The sequence below is a fragment of the Vombatus ursinus genome, unplaced genomic scaffold (assembly GCF_900497805.2).
Source record: "Vombatus ursinus unplaced genomic scaffold, bare-nosed wombat genome assembly UNPS02014941.1, whole genome shotgun sequence".
Classification (NCBI taxonomy): Eukaryota; Metazoa; Chordata; class Mammalia; order Diprotodontia; family Vombatidae; genus Vombatus; species Vombatus ursinus.
The window spans coordinates 2100505-2119095 of record NW_020954719.1 but is presented as its reverse complement, the minus strand read 5'-3'; the positions used below and the strand labels follow the sequence as shown (position 1 = coordinate 2119095).

At 37.8% G+C, this 18591-nt stretch overlaps 1 protein-coding gene and 1 pseudogene across 3 annotated transcripts in view; both read right to left on the bottom strand.

The window, feature by feature from the left end:
- The window catches only part of IPO8 (importin 8), a 144293-nt gene that overhangs the window by 26506 nt on the left and 99196 nt on the right, over positions 1–18591 (bottom strand). For all 3 annotated transcript variants that reach the window (XM_027844354.1, XM_027844355.1, XM_027844356.1), the window contains 2 exons: positions 16980–17075; positions 3339–3559 (listed from right to left, as the gene is read on the bottom strand). In XM_027844354.1, the coding sequence (XP_027700155.1) occupies positions 3339–3559; positions 16980–17075 (317 nt within the window). The remainder of the gene's footprint in view (positions 1–3338; positions 3560–16979; positions 17076–18591) is intronic.
- LOC114029737 lies at positions 1515–1868 on the bottom strand (annotated as a pseudogene).

Below are 18591 nucleotides of genomic sequence, written 5' to 3'. Positions count from 1 at the left end.
AGATAGATAGATAGATAGATAGATAGATAGATAGATAGATAGATAGAGGGCATAGGGTAAGTTGAAGATGAAGGGGTGATATCTGGAAAATAAAAATAAGGGGTGAGAGAAGATTATACTGGGAAAAGGAGAAAGGGAGAAGTAGAATGAGGTAAAATATCTCACATGAAACAGACAAGAAAAGGCTTTAACAGTGGAGGAGAAATGGGGGAAGGTGAGACGGAATGAATGAATCTTATTCTCATAGGATTTGGCTTAAGGAGGGAATAACATACACAATGGGGTATGGAAATCTATCTTACCCTACAGGAAAATAAGGGGGGAAGGGGACAAGAAAGCAGGGGGTTGATAGAGGGGAGGGCAGACTGGAGGAAGGGATAATCAAAAGCAAACACTTCTGAGGAAGGACAGGGTCAAAAGAGAGAAGAGAATAAATGGGGGGTAGGATAGGATGAAGGGAAATATACTTAGTTTTTCACAACAGGACTACTATGGAAGTGTTTTGCATGACTCCACATCTATAACCTGTATTGAGACGCTTGCCTTTTCAATGAGGGTGAGTGGGGAGGGAGGAAGGGTGAAAATTTGTAACCCAAAGTTTTAAAAACACATACTTAAAATAAAAAAAAAAATAAAATAAAATAAAAAGAAATTTGTGCCTTGAGCTCAGGAGGGAAGTTGGGATGGAGATGATGACTTGGGAATAATCTGAGTAGAAAAGGTTGTTGACGCCAGGAGTGAATAAGATGAAGGCAGAACATTCTGTAAAGAATACCAACAGTCAGTCATCCACGCTGAAAATCACATTTGACTCTTTTTCTCTCACTTCTCAAGTTCAATTACTTGTAATGTCCTGTCGATACTACAGAGGCAGCGAAGTGGTGAGTGTAGTCCAATTTGATCCTATGAGAAAATTTTATTCAATTATGGGTATTGTGAGAAACCTCTATTGTATTGTTTGAAACCAGCCCTGCATGGTTGGGAAGCCCGGACCACTTCTATCTGTTGCTTTGAGACTCTTAACAAAGGACCTAGATTATGCTGACCAGAAACCCAGTCAGTTCTGAAAATTAATGCAAGGAGTTTTCTCACAATTATACATCTAAAGCAACCCATATATCTTATCTACTGTTCACTAGTTTCTTTTTTATTTTTATTTTTTTTTTATTTTTAGGCAATTGGGGTTAAGTGACTTGCCCAGGGTCACACAGCTAGTAAGTGACAAGTGTTTGGTCTGAGGCCGCATTTGAACTCAGGTCCTCCTGACTTCAGGACCGGTGCTCTATCCATTGCGCCACCTAGCTGCTCCTGTTTACTAGTTTCTCTGACTGAATACAGATACATGGCGGGAAGTAGGACACCTCTTTTTTCTTTTCTTTTTTTTTTAACCCAAGAATTTTTCATTGTTTTTATTTTACAGCCATTTATGTCGTGAATTCGTAGGGGATCAGTTCCAACAGCTCAGGTTCCTTGCCATTGGTTCTCACAAAGTGTGCTTCTCTGGGTGAAGCAGGCTAGCGCTTCAGTTGAACCCAAGTGCCTTTTTCTTTGGCTTCCATCTTCTTCTGATCATTTTCCTTTACCCGTTTCAGGAAGCTATCTCTGCTCTCAGAATGCTTAATATGCTCAATATAAACATTAATTCTCTTGGCTAGAATCTTGCCCTTAACTAGCTTGTTTACAACAATGCCTACAGTATGTTGAGTAACATTATAGACCCGTCCAGTCTTGCCATGGTAACATTTGTGGGGCATTCCTTGCTGAATTGTGCCCATACTCTTGATATCTACAATATCACCTTTCTTGTATATTTGCATATACGTAGCCAGAGGGACAACACCTTGTTTTCGAAAGTACCTAGAAAACATGTATCGTGTCCCTCTCCTTTTTCCTTTTGTGTTTGTCTTTTTGGCAACTCATTGGAATATGGCGGAGCCGGCGGAAAGCGACACTTCTTTTTCTGATTTCAGGGAATTGCACTTGTTTGCTCTCCCCCTCCAACTCAGAAAGCCCTAATCTTTCTTCCAGTTAGAAATCAGATTACCTAATCTTGTATCCTGGCTTATGTTCTGTTAATATTTGCTTTTAATGCATAAAAATCTCTCTCAGGGTCTAATACCAAGCTGAGGACCAGGCCTGGGCCCTATTTGCTATGCAATTGGCATGTACTGCTTAATAAACTGATATGCTCAGAAGCTCGAACCTTTGTTTCCTCAGTTATTTCAGATTTCACCTGTCACAGCTCCCTGTCAAGCCTTAGTCAGTTTAGCTTTGCCAGCAAGGTTCTACACAATATGAAATGAGTGATTTAATAAAACCTCTTGAAATTTCATTTCCCCTCACTGTAAGAACAATTTTGACACAATCATCTAGCAAAACTCTCTCTTCTTAGCAAAGTACTAGATGAGATGCTAAAGCTTCAACAATTCCATTCTATAATACTCAATTAGGTCTGGGGTCTCACCAATATCCCTGCCAATAATATACATCATAATCTATCCATGACAGTTTATCATATGCCATTCCTTTGTCAATCCCTCCCATAAGTTCACCACAGGAGTCCACCTCTGTGGTCATAGAAGACTTCCTTACTTTCAGTGACATCACGAAGATTCCAATGGAGCAGTTGGTCTATCAACAAGTTACATCACCCACGCCATACGACCAGCCCATCTTTTTCTATCTTCTTTTTCTACCATACAATTCCTGGATGCTTCCTGTTCTTTTATGTTTCTCATTTGATTATGTTGCAACATGTTCACAATCATTATGTACCCCTCCATGGTATCACTGTGATATTAAATTTCAATTCTGCAGAGACTATTGTATGCCTTGTAGTCATACCACAATGATTCAGCACCTGGGACTCCATCAGAAACCTTCTTTTCTTATATTTCTAAGGTTGGTCAGGCACTTAACAACAACCCCAAGTAATTAACTTCCAGGTCTGTATTTTATACCAATGCAGGGCTGGTTGGTACCTCTATTAGGCACAAACTCAACCTGGAATGCCTATATTTATAAACTTAATAAACTAAGGGACTTAAATGCTTGTGAAGGATTTTTATAATAGCAAATTTATAAGTTTAATAAATTTAATATCCTAAGCAAAGAGATGAATTTTGTGCCAGCTTGTGTTCTCTCCATTAGACTATAATAAATAATATAAAATAAATCATAATAAATAATATAAACTATAATAAATACTATACCCTCCAAAAAATAAGATATTAATAGTGCATTAACAGAAATGCACATTATTTACTTGGCTGTTATGCTTAGCAGTCAACAACATGCAATAAGATACAAAAAAATATAAAAATAAGAAAAATACTTACCCAAGAAAACAATCAGTATCATTCATCCACTGATTTATAAACTGTGCAGTTATAGGCCCAGGATTATGTGGAAAATGAAGGCGTTCTAAAGTATGCAAAAGCAGATCGGGATTGTAGTACAAAGCAGCAATAGCAACCTGAAGACACATGGTACGGAGCTCACTTGTTTTAACCCCTCTGGTTAATCTTTCCAGCACAACTTCTACAAACAGTGGAATGCACTAAATACAAAGCAGAAAATAAAAGATAATAGAGAATTTATTATAAATTCTTATTGCCTGTACGAAATTAATAATAATAATAATGAAAATGGCTGGTATTTATATAGCATTTGAATGTGTGTAAAGTCTTTATATTACCTCATTTGAATCCCACAATAACACTCTGAGGTAGGCAATAATTAACCATTTTACAGATGAAGAAACCAAGGCTCAGACACATTAGGTGATTTGCCCATCATCCCAAAGCCAGTAAGTAACAGAGGTGGGATTTCAATCCAAGTCCTTCTAACTCCAAGTTCTGCATTCTATCGATTATATCATAATGCCTTTCCAACAGTAAATACTATTGGCTCAGATTCTTAAAATCTAGCCAATAGCTCACTAATGTTCAGACTCCTTAAGAATCTGGCCAATATGGCAGATGTTCTAATAAACCTTGTCTTTGGTTGAAAGAAGGCTTGAATCAAATTCCTTCAGGCAGGACTCGCATCTCTTGCTCTTGATATTTTGGGGTCCCAGCAACTCTAAGCCCCTAAACCTCAACATTTTGGTGGCCCGTACAGGTAAAACTGTCTAACCCCAAGTTCTTCTCCAGCCAAGACTGGAAGGTATGTAAGCCTCTTCTGCTTTTTTTCTTGCCCTGCAATTGGGGTTGCTTGCCAAGCACCTAGGAAGACTTGAAGGTGCTATTTGGGCAGACAGTTACGAGGCTGTCTCGTACTTAGCCTGATGCTCTCAGGCTCTCCATCCACTGGTTTGTTTTGAGGCCATGGACCTGGGTACACTGTCCGCAGCATAGAGGACAAGGAGGGACACCCTATCTGGAAGTGTATGCCCAAATCTGTCAATTGTCTCGGCACTAGGGAACTGGGAAAACTGCAGATGCTTTTTGGTTCCCTGAGGCTTACTTACTCCCTTCCCACTAAACCCCTGGATCCTCCTTCATGGAGGTTATAGGGAAAAGTTAGAAAGCTGAAAACATTTTAGCAGATTCTGGAGGTTTTGTGATTGATCATTAAGGAGTTTTGAAACACCTCCTTACAACCCTGGTCACTCCCTTCCCTTGAGGCAAGAGGGTATCTATTAACCCGTCTCATAGGAGAAGAGAGTTGTACTCTTTGATTTCCCCCTCCCCAACCTGGTGAAAGGAAGGAGGGGGGAGGGGCAGCAGCTACAGCATGGGCCCCACTGGCAATGGCCTTGGGCCCTAGGGCAACCTTTGCCTGGAAGCATCACCCAGGTTCAGCACATCCTGCTCAAGGTAAAGAAGCTGACCTCTGAACTTGGGTAAGCACGCTCTTTTAAAGTTGGAGTTTTAACTGTTAATCATGAGATGTTGATTCTCTCTGTAAAGTAATTTGGAAATGCATTTAACAAAACTGAAGTCACCTGATTGATAATGGGTTTGTTTCAAGTTTCAAATTGGTGAACTTTTTGTATCAGTTATGTCAAGCAACTTTTCATAATTTGGTTACCACTAATATAATCTGGCCATTGCTGGTTATTGTTTTAATGCATAAACTTGCCAAAAAGCTTGTTTGGGTTTTGTCTTGCTGAGAATTTGCAAGTATATAGAAATAATCTCTAACAACTGGCTTTTTACACCAGGACAAATTTGTATGCGATGTAAATCCTGGAAAAGTTTTCCTAAGCTGTGATTAGTGAAACTTGCTGTTTGAGGTAAAAGCTCCTAAGATTTTATTTTGAGTTGTCTGATGGATCATTATAATCCATCGATAATCAATAATCTACCATCTGAGAGAAATGCCACAAGCTACTCAGAGAGAATATGATATTGGTGGGAAGTCAGCATCAGGTAAAGCTGAGAAGACAATTTTAGCCTCAGTCTAAGATGCAATCCTCCTGGCACAGTTTCCCCATTATATTTCTTTGAAAAGGAATGTTACCCACCTGGCTATTCCTGAATCTAGCTATGAGGTGGATTTGATACTGCATGGTTGGAAAACTGAATTATCTGAATCCAAACAGAGCTAAGGATGTTTTATCCTGTCATATCTGGGCCCTGCAGTCTTTTCTGTCAGATTTGTGTCTTCCAGACTACGGGCCATTCACCTACAGTTGGCAGCAAACAGCGGGGACTAGCCAATGTCTCCCCCATCGTTCCCTGGATGCAGCCTGTGCTCCATTCCAGTCAACCTCCTCTTTGGGACCCCCTTGGGGCAGAGACAGCTCTATGCCCCTTGCCAGCAGGAAGCAGTTTCAGAAGCCAAGACCTTCGCCCCTTACTCCAAAAGAATTTGGGTCCCATTTGTTTGAGGGGGGAATGATGGGGTTGGGAACTGGACCCCAGAAAGGAAAAACCTTGGACTTTCCCACATGGCCAAATCTCTGGAGTTCACCTGAGGTTGTAAACTCATCAACTGGCCTTTCATTGTGGCTACTCCCAATCTCCCAATTCTGTTACCTTTAACCTAGCCTAGCCCTCCACTGTCTTACCTCCCTATTGCACCGCACCCCACTTCCTCTCCCCCCACCACCACTTCCCACCCTTAATTCTAAATCTCTCCCAAGTCTTTCTGTATATAAGGTCCATCTTGTCTCCATTAAGGTGCTCAGATTCTTAAAATCTAGCCACTGCTCAGATTCTTATAATCTAGCCAAATGCTCAGATTCTTAAAATCTAGCCAATAGCTCACTAATGTTCAGACTCCTTAAGAGTCTGGCCAATATGGCAGATGTTCTAATAAACCTTGCCTTTGGCTGAAAAAAATAAATGAATATTATCATACAGGTATATCTCTTACAAAGCATTTTTAACCTTATCATCTAACACAAAACACGTTTTAATTTCTCATATCATTTGCACATCTTTTGCCTCTCTGCAAAATAGTTAGGGGTTATTTCACAATATTCATTTGACAAATGAGAAAGCTGAGAAACAAAGATGTTAAGTGGTTTGCCTTAGATCACATATTTAATTATCTTTTTTCCCCCAACTTAATAATTATCAACAGAACAAAGACTTTTATACTCCAGACCACAATGAGTAGCAGAAGTTACCTAAAACACAATAGGAAAGATAGGACAAAAAAAGTATATGTAAAAACAGTTAATAGACATACATTACATATATGTGTGTGTGTGTGTGTGTATATATATAGCCACTTAATACATATATGCAGAAGTCTAGATATTCAGAAGAAGAAAGCCAAAACAGATAATTTTCTTAGAAAAGTTTCATGTTGATAAAAACTAAATAGTACACTGAAGGCAGGAGAGACACGAATTAGAGTTAACAAAACAGGTAAAGGAAATCGACTAAAATGTTCTGAGAAGAGCTGTGATCAAAACAACTCAATCAAAACAATTTCTTACTTTATAGAAAATTAACATGCATTTATTAAGCACCTACCAGGTATAAGGCATTAGGTGGTGGGATCCAAGGACCAAGCCTCCAAGCGCACTCCCTGCTCCTTCTTTTAGAAATGTTAGGAAAGCATTTTCTTCAGTATGCTAGTCTATGCTAGTCAGTATGCTTTTGGGCTAATTTGAATTGAGAAATGTTATCACTCTTTAACTTTCAATCCCAAAACAATTACCTGAATTAAATCCATTTCTCCCTAACCAAAGGCCCAACCACTTTCTTTGAGGAAATTGGGTAAAAAATTCAGGGAAGAACATTCTCTCCTTTTGACAGAATTAGGACAGTGACCAGATAAAAGTAAAGGATCATTGATTAATTTAACAAGGAGCAGTATCTTGTTTCCCAGGCACTGACCAGATTCAGGGTAATGGTGTTTTTGGTCACTTCAGTTAATGGAACTACTTCTTGAGTTTACCTTTGACAAACTGGAAAGGAGAATTTTTTAAAAGAATGGTTGAAAAGGAATTGAATGATTTTTGGAAAATGGTTCTCTAGGGGTATGCATAAAGTTAAACAACTATTGTCTTCCATAATAAAGCAAACTCTTAACTTAACAAAAACTTAACTTTTAATTTAACAAAACTTAACTTGTACTCAGAACTTTTTCTCAGTCTTGACTGTGGAATTTCGTGCATTGTCTGGTAATGTTATAAACTCTAACTACATAAACAGCAGTCTTTAGACCTTTTTCCCTATGTAGAAATGTTAAGTTTAATCTAAATTAACAAAAAGTGTTTCTGGAAGGTTTATGCTTAAAATGCAGAGCATGGTATTTTTTCTTCCATATTGTTCTCAAGTAAATTATATTCTATGATAGGAAGTGTGTGTATGTTTGCATGTAAATATGTAATGGAAAATTGGCCAGTGAAGGTTTAGTCCTTACAGGAATTCACCCCTCATGCAGGGCTTTACAGAGCTTGCATATATATATATATGCCTGCTGCCAAACCAACATGCGGCATTTTAGGGAGTCAGTGTTCTGTCGAGAATGACCGAGGGGCCAGTACCACATGAAAATGAAGTCTTCCAGCTGGCTAAGGAAGCAGAAGAACCGATGAGGCGATGGAGGCTGAGCCATGATTGAGCATGCGTACAAAAGGCTGGAGCAGGATCTTGTTCTTCATTGGCATCTTTCAAGTGAGGACTGCTATGAGCTGCTAGGTTGGGTAAGGTCCTAACTCTAACCTGGCCATCACGTGTCCATGAAAGTATGACATCAGTCGTTGAATTTGGTGAGAAGACAGCTTTAAGAAGAACCCTGTCTGACCTGGCCCAGTAACCCAAGCACCAAATCCCATGAGGAGCTAGCCCAAATAGGCAAATGAGCAACTTATCATTTGCCCAGAAGTGAAGTCACTGAGACTCTGCAAAGAAAGAAGAGGATTCCCAGGGCCAGAAATTCAGTTTCCTAGAAGAAGGTATTTGTGCCTTAAGATTCAGCCACTCTCCCCAGGAGGCAAATGTGCTGAGAGGAGGGGATGTTTTTGTAACTTCTGTCCTTGCTACATTTTGCTAGAGAAAACATCCCTTTGTAAAAGTTAATTGAAATCAAGTAATTAATCACTACTGGGGAAGAATGCCAGATAAGGCCTCGAACCTAATCAGAAGCCACAATCCATCAGGGTTACTGGTAGGACAAATAATCATTACTCTCTGGGAATCCAACCTGCTAGTCTAAATTTGGATTGGGAGAGTGAGCCCTGGGGGAGGTGGGCAGAGGGAAGGAAGGGGCACCACAGATACAGAGTAATTTTAGGAAGACACCAGAGCCTAGAAGGATTAGGACAACCCTCTCAAAGTCATTATGTCCAAAACAGGATTCATTATCTTTCCCTACAAACTCAAGCCTCTTCCAAATTTTTCTGTTTCTTTTGAGTGCATCACCATCATAACAGTGGCCTAGGTTTGCAACTGAGGTGCCATATGCCAATAGAGAAAGGCTTAAAATGCCAGAATATTATGTATTTGATCCTATAGTCAACAGAGACCTACTGAGTATCTTTAAGTAGTGGCATGCCAAAGTCAGACCTAAGTTTTAGGAATATCAATTTGGCAAATTTATGAAGAGGAAAAGAGACAAAAATCTAGGCTATTAGAAGAGTCCAGTCTCTATCCTGCCTCTGTCTGAACACCTTATCTAAGTATCTTTGAGGTCCCTCTGTCCATGTCTTACCCATGAACTAAACATGAATATCCCCAAAGGTTCTGTCCTAAATCCTCTTCTCTTTTCCTTCTAAACTATGTCATCTGATTGATCTAATCCGCTCCCATGGGTTCAATTATCATCCCTAAGCAAAAGATTTGCAGATCATCACATATCCAGCCCCAGTTTTTCTCCTGAGCTAGTTGTGTACGTCCAATAGCTTTTTTAATATCTCAAATAGGATATCCCATAGGCATCCCAAACTAAACACGTCTAAAACAGATCTCATTTTTGCCTGCAAACTTTCCCTACTTCTGAACTTCCCTATTACTATCAAGAGTATTGCCACTCTCCCAGTCACCCAGGTTCAAAACCAGTGTCACACTGGACTCCTCACTCTCTTCAAGCCACATAACTAATTTGTCATCAAATCTTGCCATTTCATAAAAAATCTCATGTATAAATGTCTTCTTCTTTCTACTCATACAACCACAACTCTGACTTAGATCCTTATCACCTCTTGCCTAGACTAAAGCAATGATTTTAAGTCGTTTCACTGCCTCAAGTCTCTCCCTATTCCAATCCATCCTCCATTAAGCTGCCAAGGTGTCTTTCTTTTTCAGATTATTTTTATCTACACTGTGTGTCTACATCTATATTGATAAATACTTATGTGTTATATGTATGCCAGTTAGTACCAATTAGTATGAATAATGAATCTCCTGAAGTGACTAATGAATCCTGATTCAAATTCATGCTGCATATTTCCACTGGACTGGAACCAATGACAATTATAATTTTTAATAGTGTGAATTCAAATACTTGAGGTCATTTCACAAAATTCACTAATTTCACTAATAAGAACCTAGCTGTACCTAGTTATTTACATGTTGTTTCTCCTAACAGAATGTAAGGTTTGCAAAGTTTAGGTCCTAAAACTCTCTTTTCCTTCTATACCCGTTTCACTTGGTGATCTTATCAACTCCCATGGATTCAATTATGTTCTGTTTGCAACGGATTCCCACATCATCACATACCCAGCCTTAGTCTTTTTCCTGAGCTACAGTCATACATCTCCAATAGCTTTTTGAAAAATTTCAGACTAAATATCCCACAGGCTAAATATCTCAACATGTCCAAAACACATTTCATCTTTTCCTACAAACTTTCACCACTTCTGAACTTCCTTAATATTATCAAGGGTACTGCCACCTTACCCAAGTTCAAAATCATTATGTCACCTTGCCATTCTCATTCAATCTACATATCTATGAGGAAAAGGAATGTTTTCGTCTTGTTTTATTTTACTTACTCTGTATCCCTCAGCACTTAGCATAGTGCCCAACACTATAAGTTAAGTGCTTAATAAATGCTTGTTGACTTAAGTAGAGAGAGATATAGATGGGAGAAATGCTATGGAGGTATTTGATTTAAAAAAAAAAAGTTACAATCAACTAAATATGTGGAATAAAGTAAAATATAGAGTTGAAGAGGGCTCTGAGGATGCAAACCTGGGTAACTGGGAAAACTGTGGCACTAGCAACAGAAATATGAAAGCTAAAAAGTGGGTTTGGCAGAAAAGATAAATATTCTTTAGGAGATAATGAGGGTGAGGTGCCTACAGGTCATCCAATAGGCAAAGTCCAATAGACAAATGGTGATGGGACAGGACCTCAGGAGAGAATATGTTCAGATGTATAGAAAGAGGGTAGAAAGAACAACTATTGCAATACAAATCCCTTCATGTATTAACAATATGAAAGTGTTAGGAAGTAATTTTATTGTAAGGTTATTGTCTTTTGCATACCTTTCTAAATGCCTCATCCAAACAAGACATTTAATGATGCTAGAAGTTGTGAAACACTACCAATGAAAATATGTACTTTGGATGAGGTAAAAAAGGAGAGGGGAAAAAAAGACAACTATCTGCAACTGAAATTCAAATTTTTTCTTATATGCTTAAAAAAAAATTTTAGCAGAAGAAAATATGAAGAACTTTAAAATTGTTTTAGAAAACGTGTTTAAGGTAATACTTCTTACCATCATTGCTGGAATCTAATGAAGCTAGAAATGTCCAAAACTGAACTTTTTTTCTTTCCTGCCACAACTAAACCTTCCCCTCTTCCTTATGCCCCTATTACTGTTGAGAGTATCACTATACTCCCAGTATACTCCTAGTTGTCCAGGCTCACAAGCCCTGTGTCACCCTTGATTCCTCACTTTCACTCCTTACATCCAATCAAATGCCAAGTCTCACTGTTTCTACCTTTGTACATCTCCTATATATACCCCCTTCTTTCCTCTAACAGGGACACTGCCATGGTGAAGGCCCTCACTTGGCCTATTGCATCAACAGGTTTCTGCACCACAAGCTTCTCCTCAATCCAGTCCGTCCTCCATTCAGCTGTCAAACTAACAAGCTGAATTCTGCAATGTCAGTAACAATGTCATTCCCATACTCAACAGACTCCAGTGGTTCCCTATCATCTCCAGGATCAAATAGAAAATCCTGTTTGACTTTTAAAGCCCTCCATAACCTGACCCCTCCACCTGCATAGTCTTCTCACACCTTATAAGCCACCCCATAATATACTCCATATCCCTCCTCCTCTGCCTAGAACTCTCTAGAAGACATCTCTGCATCCTTCCTTCCTTTAAGTCTCAGCTAAAGTATCCACTTTGAGCAAGAAGGCTTTCCAAATCTCCCTTAATACAAACACCTCCTCTCTGCTGATTACCTATTTCTTCTGTCAATATCCTGTTTGTACATAGTTGTTTGTACATTCTTTCCCCATTAGACTATAAGCTCCCTGAGAGTGAGAACTCTTTTGCCTTTCTTTATATCCCTAGTGCTTAGCACAGTGCCTGGCAAATAGTAGGTGCTTAATAAATACTAGCTGACTAATCATTTTTTGAAGCATTGTCCATGTGCTAGGTATGAGGTGAAACCTGAGAATTATTTTAACTTGTATTTTTCTCATCATTAGTGATCTCAACAGTCTCTCATATGGACGCAATAATTCTTCTGAGAAATATTTACATCTTATCACTACTCTTCTATTGGGGAATAGCATCACTTATTCTTTAGGACAATAATTATATTTTCTAAGTCTGAATCACTTGTCAATATTTCCCTCATGGATTATAATGTTTATTACATTATGGCCTGAAAAGAATGAATTTAATATTTCTGCCTTCCTGAATTTGAATTCTTTACGCATGATCTTTTTTTGGAAAATTAACATATGATACTGAAAAATAAGCATATTCTCTTAAATTGTCCATTCAGTACCTGCCAAAAGGCTATCCTAATTACTTTTTCTAACATTATGTTCAGGTCCTTAATTTCTTTGTTGCTTATCAATTTGTTAGATTTATCTAAATCTGAAATGAAGTACTCAATTACTGCCTTCTATATGAGTCCCTTTAAAAGTCAATTAGCTTTTCCTTAAAGTGTAAATAAATGTTAATCCATTACGTGTATATGTTACTTCGATATCTATAGGGCCTTCAAGTATGTTTTTTCCCTACTTGTTCTCTTAACCAGATCTATTTTTGTGTTACTTTATCTGGGATTATAATAACTGATCCTCTTTTGATTCCTGTGCCTCATTTCAATTCTGTGTAAATCCTTGTGTTTCAAGTCTTACTTGTATAAAGAAAATTGTTGAGATTTGTTTTCTAATCAATTGTAATCCTTCTGTTTGAGTTTAACCTATTCATAGTAACAGTTACCACTGTTACCTTTGCTTTTTTCCTTCTTCAAATCTTGCTACGATATTTTGTCTCTTGAAAAAAATCGGCACTAGCTATCCATGGTTTATATTGCTTGGAACAATCTGATTTGTATCCTCCTTCCCAATTCAGGCACAAATCAAAGGCTCTTTCACAACTATATCCCAGCAGCCTTCTTACCCTGAAAGATCTTTCTGCTTCTGTAGCCCCTTCTAAGTGATCAGGTCCTCCCGGATCTTCCACTTTAAGGAACTGTACAGGTCAACCATGTTCACTCCTTCACTGCTCTCTCAGCTTCATTTCTAACTCTTTGTAGTTCTTTTTCTACCAGAACCCCAAACTAGTGCCTTTCTCTTTCACTTATTAGTCATCTTCCTTTGCATTGACTTCTCTAAATAGAATATAAGTTCTCTGAGGTCAAGGCCTATATGTCTTTGCTTACATTTTTATTTTCAGTGTTTAGCAACTGTGTGATCAGCCCAGTAATCAGAAGTAATTTTTGTTGCCTAAGAATATCCCCTCTTGGACCACACTCTTCGGCTTAGACATAGTTCTTCCTCCTCCTTAGGTTATGGGTATTTAATACTATAAATATTACTACCATGACATCAAGCAAGGGAAATTCACGAAATTCCCTCTCCCTCTCACCACACCTCTTATCTCTGAAGAGTCCAATTTCATAAAAATATTAAATTTCTCCCTTACCCTAGACCTCTCTTTATTTAGAATTTTTTTTAAAGAAAGGTCAAATTTTTATTTGTTACCAAAATGAACCTTGGATAAGCTGGGATTCAGAGGAACAGTCTCTTCATCTACTTTCACGATCTAAATCCTGATCATCAACTAGTCCTTTAGAACTATTCAAACCAGTTTTCTTTCTGACTTTCTTTTGTCCACTTTCTTTGCATTTCAAAGACTCACATTCAGCTATGGTTATCTCAAAAGGAATACATGGAAGTCATCAATTCTGTTAAAAACTCTTCCCCCCCCATAAAGAATATATTCCTAACTTTGAAAAACAAATTTACTCTTCAGTATAAGCATTTTCCTTTGCTTCCTAATTTCTCCTTTCACTTATTTTTTATACTATATAATCCTGGGTAATTCAGACTGAAGATCTTTGGTCTCCCTGCCTCAAGTCTCACTATATCAGTCCATCCTCCAAAATGCTACCAAAGTGATTTTCCTTAAGCACAAATCTGACCACATTACTCCCCAAACTCAATAAACTTCAGTAGCCTCCTACTACCTCTAGAATAAAATATAAACTCCTCTTTTTAGTTTTTAAAGCCCTTGCAACCTGTTTCCAACCTATCTTTCTAGACTCATTATACATTATTCTCCTTCCTACACTGTGCAATACAGTCAAATGGGCTTTCTCCATTCTTCATACTCTTATTTCCCCCCTCCCTGACATTTGTACCATCAGTCCCCTATGCCTGAAATGAACTCAATCCTTACCTGCTTGTCTGTGTTTCCCACCACTCTTCCTTCTGCTCACTTCTTTAAATTTAAAAAAAAAAATGCATTAACGATACTCTTTTCTTTTGCTTTTGCTTTTTTGGCTATCTTTAGAGAAGACAGGGTAGCCTTCACATCTTCAAATCACAAATTGAATTTTAAAAAAAGCCTTGTAACAAATATCACAAAACAAATTCCATCATTGACTGTGTCCAAAAATGTATGTCTCATTCTGGGCCTGGAGTTCTTTTATGATTTCTTAAAATGAGGAATCCAAGTTTTTCACAATTTTCAGAAAGTCTGATGATTCTTTTTTGCCTTCATTTTATTTTGTGTTTTTAAAAATATTTTTTTTCCAGTTACACGTAAAAATTATTTTTAACATTTACATTTAAAATTCTTGAGTTCCAAATTCTCTCCCTCCCTTGTCTCACCTCATTGAAAAAGCTCTGATGATAAAGTCTCTCTCCCTGACTGTCTTCCTGGTCAGATTATAGTAGGTATGCAACAAGTTCTTCCAATCTTTTCACCCTTTTTCACTTTCTATTATATTTCTAATATTTCTTTCTATACCATGGAATCTAAAATCCTTTTTACTCTATTCTATTTTTCAGAGAGCCTACTTCTGTTCTACTTTCTGTTCTAAACTATTTCTTCTCCTTCCAATTTCCTCAAGAGTTCTAATTTAATTTTTAATTTCTTCCTTTATTTCCTCCACCCACTCTTTGGAATTTTTGTAACAAAGCCATTTTTCTCCATGACTCTATTTGTATTTATTGTGGAGTTATTCTGTTGGGCTTCTTTTAACTGATATTTTCATCATTGCAGTTAGTGTTTTCCTTTGTTTACTCATGTCTCTAAACCTAATCCTTTATTTATTTTTATTTTTGAAAGTGGTAGGACCTTATTCTTATACTCTTAGATGGGGAAGGTGACCCTGGTCTTGTCTCCTCTGCAGAATGAATGTCTCTAATGCTGCCTTGCCAATGTTCTTGATAGAGCAATTGGTTCCTGATCCTTTTAGTCCCCATCTTCTTCAATATTGACGATCGCCAAGGAGCTAGGATGGAATTGGGACAAGGCCCTACCTCCTGCCTCAATCCCCAATTTCTGACTACATGTTTTGGAGGCTCAAAACGAGTGTTGGGCCAGACTCTTCTGCTTAAGGAATCAGCAGCTGGAAGTTGGCATTATACCCTTTTACAGCTCTTTCAAGGCCCTAAGTATGACAGGGGAAATCATCCTGGATTCAGGCCTAATGAAGGACCTTGACACTTCTTTTCCTGTTATTTGCTTCTTTGGTCCTAAAACACAAGCACTATCAAAAATTATGCTGGTTTTCCCACCTTTTGGAGGACCCTCAGTGCACAGAGGCACCTGGGAGCTCTACTATCTCCATTTCACTTAGCACTCCACCTCTTTGGAGGTGGCTTTCTCTCCTGTTACAACTCTAACAATATATTGAAAATTAAACTGACTTCACAGTTCTTGGAGAGCTATAGACATGCAAGAATGGCCCAGGTCCCTCTTCTTGCTCCTTGCAGAGTAACCTACTGACTTCAGGCCCCATTTACCAGAAAGCACACTGGCTTTAGTACCTACTCTCCCAGGCTCCCACAGCACGCCCCTAAGTAAGGTACTTACAGATTTTCTCACCATCTTCTTCAACAATAACCCTAGATTATGTGAAGATACTAACTAATGCTTCCTTTTTGTTTTATTAAAACTATTTCTTCTGATGCCTTTTTTTTTTCATCTGTACTGGGGAGTTTCTAAGGGGAGGTAGTCTCAGGTTTAATAACGTTTCACAGTATCAGCTTTACAAAAAATCCATTGTCCCTCCAAGTAAACTGTAGACCCTTTGAGATCATGGCCTATCTTGTAAGTCTTTAATTCCTGCAGAGCCTAGTAAAATACTTTGTACACAGAAGAAGCTCAATAAAAATTCACTTGATGAGAGAGAGCTAGTTAACGTTTTCAATACTGGCACAGAATTCAAATCAAACAGGCAATTTCAAAAAAGAATCAAAAATAGCATTTACTGTGGGAAGTTGAAACAGAGGAACTAATGGAAGATGGAAAACTAAGCGGAGGGTTACATGACAATTCTACACAATAAAAATAATAGCAGATCAAATTCTCCTGTTGAAACTGGGAATTTTATCTAAGATATCTTAAAAATTGAGTAAAAGAGGGCAGCTATGTGGTACAGTGGATAGAGGACCAGTCTTGGAGTCAGGAGGACCTGAGTTCAAATTCAGACTCAGACACGAACTAGCTGTGTGAACCTGGGCAAGTCACTTAAACCCAATTGCCTCAAAGCGGGGCGGGGAGAGGGAAAGAGAAGCAATCAGTAAGAAAGTAAGAAGTCAAGAGGGTTTTTGAAATTAGTCATGAAGGATGTTTTAAGAATAGGAACTATTTATAATTTAATTCAACCTTGAAAATGAGATGCTTAAATAAAAATAACAAACATGGGGCAGCTAGGTGGTGCAGTGGATAGAGCACCACCACTGGAGTCAGGAGGACCTGAGTTCAAATTCAGCCTCAGACACTTGATACTTACTAGCCGCATGACCCTGGGCAAGTCACTTAACCCCACTGCCTAAGGAAAAAAATTTTTTTAAAAACATATCTGTTAAGCATGTGATTCTATATTAAAACAATAAAAAGGGTGCTTTCATAACATTCATTACCTGATCAATTCCTCTTCCTTTGCACTGAAGAACAATTACTTCTAACAGTTTGGCTGCATGACATTCTGCATCTTCTCCTGCATCTCCAGTCAATACCTATAATCATTTGCTACAAATTAGCATATCAATAGATAATCTGACATTTCAATCAAAACTAGCTTTGAAACTAAAACCATTGCTTTACTGCTATTTAAAGTTTACCTTCCAACCAAAGGAAGGAGAAAAAAAAGTAAATGTACTTGTTTTCTTTCTTTATTCTACAGAATCACACAAAATATTAGCAGGCATTTTATGTAACAAATTATATACATTATCTAATCTGATCTTCACAACAACATTATGAGGTGAGCAGGGAAAATTAGGAAATTTAGGTTTGAGAAAGGTTTAAATGACTTACCCATGATCACATAGCTAGTAAAATAGTAAACGAAAAAGCTGGGATTCAAACCCAGGTCTTCTAATTCCAATGCTCTATTCTGTTCAGCCCAGAAAAATACAGTAATCCCCTACTCACATAGATCAGGAAATGACATACAAGTGAATTTTCCAAATGACTAGAGTTTATCCCTTTCAGCACTAAAACTTCTATTTTAAATATTTTTATGGAGCTATTTCTAAGGTGTATTATACATTTGTCTTATTAATTAAAATTCAATTATCTTCTGAATTATAAATGATGAGTTATAAAGATAAATTTTTGTACAAGGCAGCAATATAAATATGGTTACTGAAGATAGCAAAGATAGTGCTTAATCTACTTTATTTTTCCAAGTAACTGTGCTTTCTAGCCAATCCTTTCTCTTACCTCCATTGTTAGCTAGGTCTATAACCTAAGAACTGAAGGTAGCCAAGGTTATTCAGGATAACCAAGAGATCACAGAATTCAGAGTAACACAGAGATCACAGAATTGCATGGATAGAGCACATACAGTCTAATGCCCTTATCCATTTTATAAATAATGAGAGAGCATGAGGATTTTGCTCAAATCACAAAGATAGTTAGCTGCAAACCTAGAATTAGAACTAGAACTGGCTCCTGATTCCTAGTTCAATTACTGATCAATCAACAAGCATTTATTAAAGCACCTACCAGGTGTCTGATACTGTGCTAGGTGCTGAGAATTCAAAGATGAAACTAAAACTCTCTGTCCTCAAAAAGTTCGTATTCTATCACAGTAGAAAACATCTACAAAAGTACATGAACATATATACAAAATAAAGATAAAGGCGAATGGGGAAGAGTGGCACTAGTATAAGAGATCTAAAAAGACTTTCATATAGAAGATGGAAGTTAGTTGGCAGAGTTTTGAAGCAAACAAAGGATACTGTAAGGCAAGGGGGAGGAGAGAGTACATTCCAGGAATGAGGAACAGCCTGTGCAAAGGCAGAGACAGGAAAAGGAATGCTGAGTATGAAAAACAAGAGTCTGACTAGAACATAAAGTAAGAGAAGGAAAGAAATGTATAATAATCTAGAAAAGAAGATAGGAGCTAGATTGTGAAGAAATTTAAATGCCACATGAAGGAGTTTATATTTTGATATTAAACATAACAAGGCACTAGAGTTTATGAGCAGAGGAGTCATATGGCTTAGACCTACACTCAATGGAGAA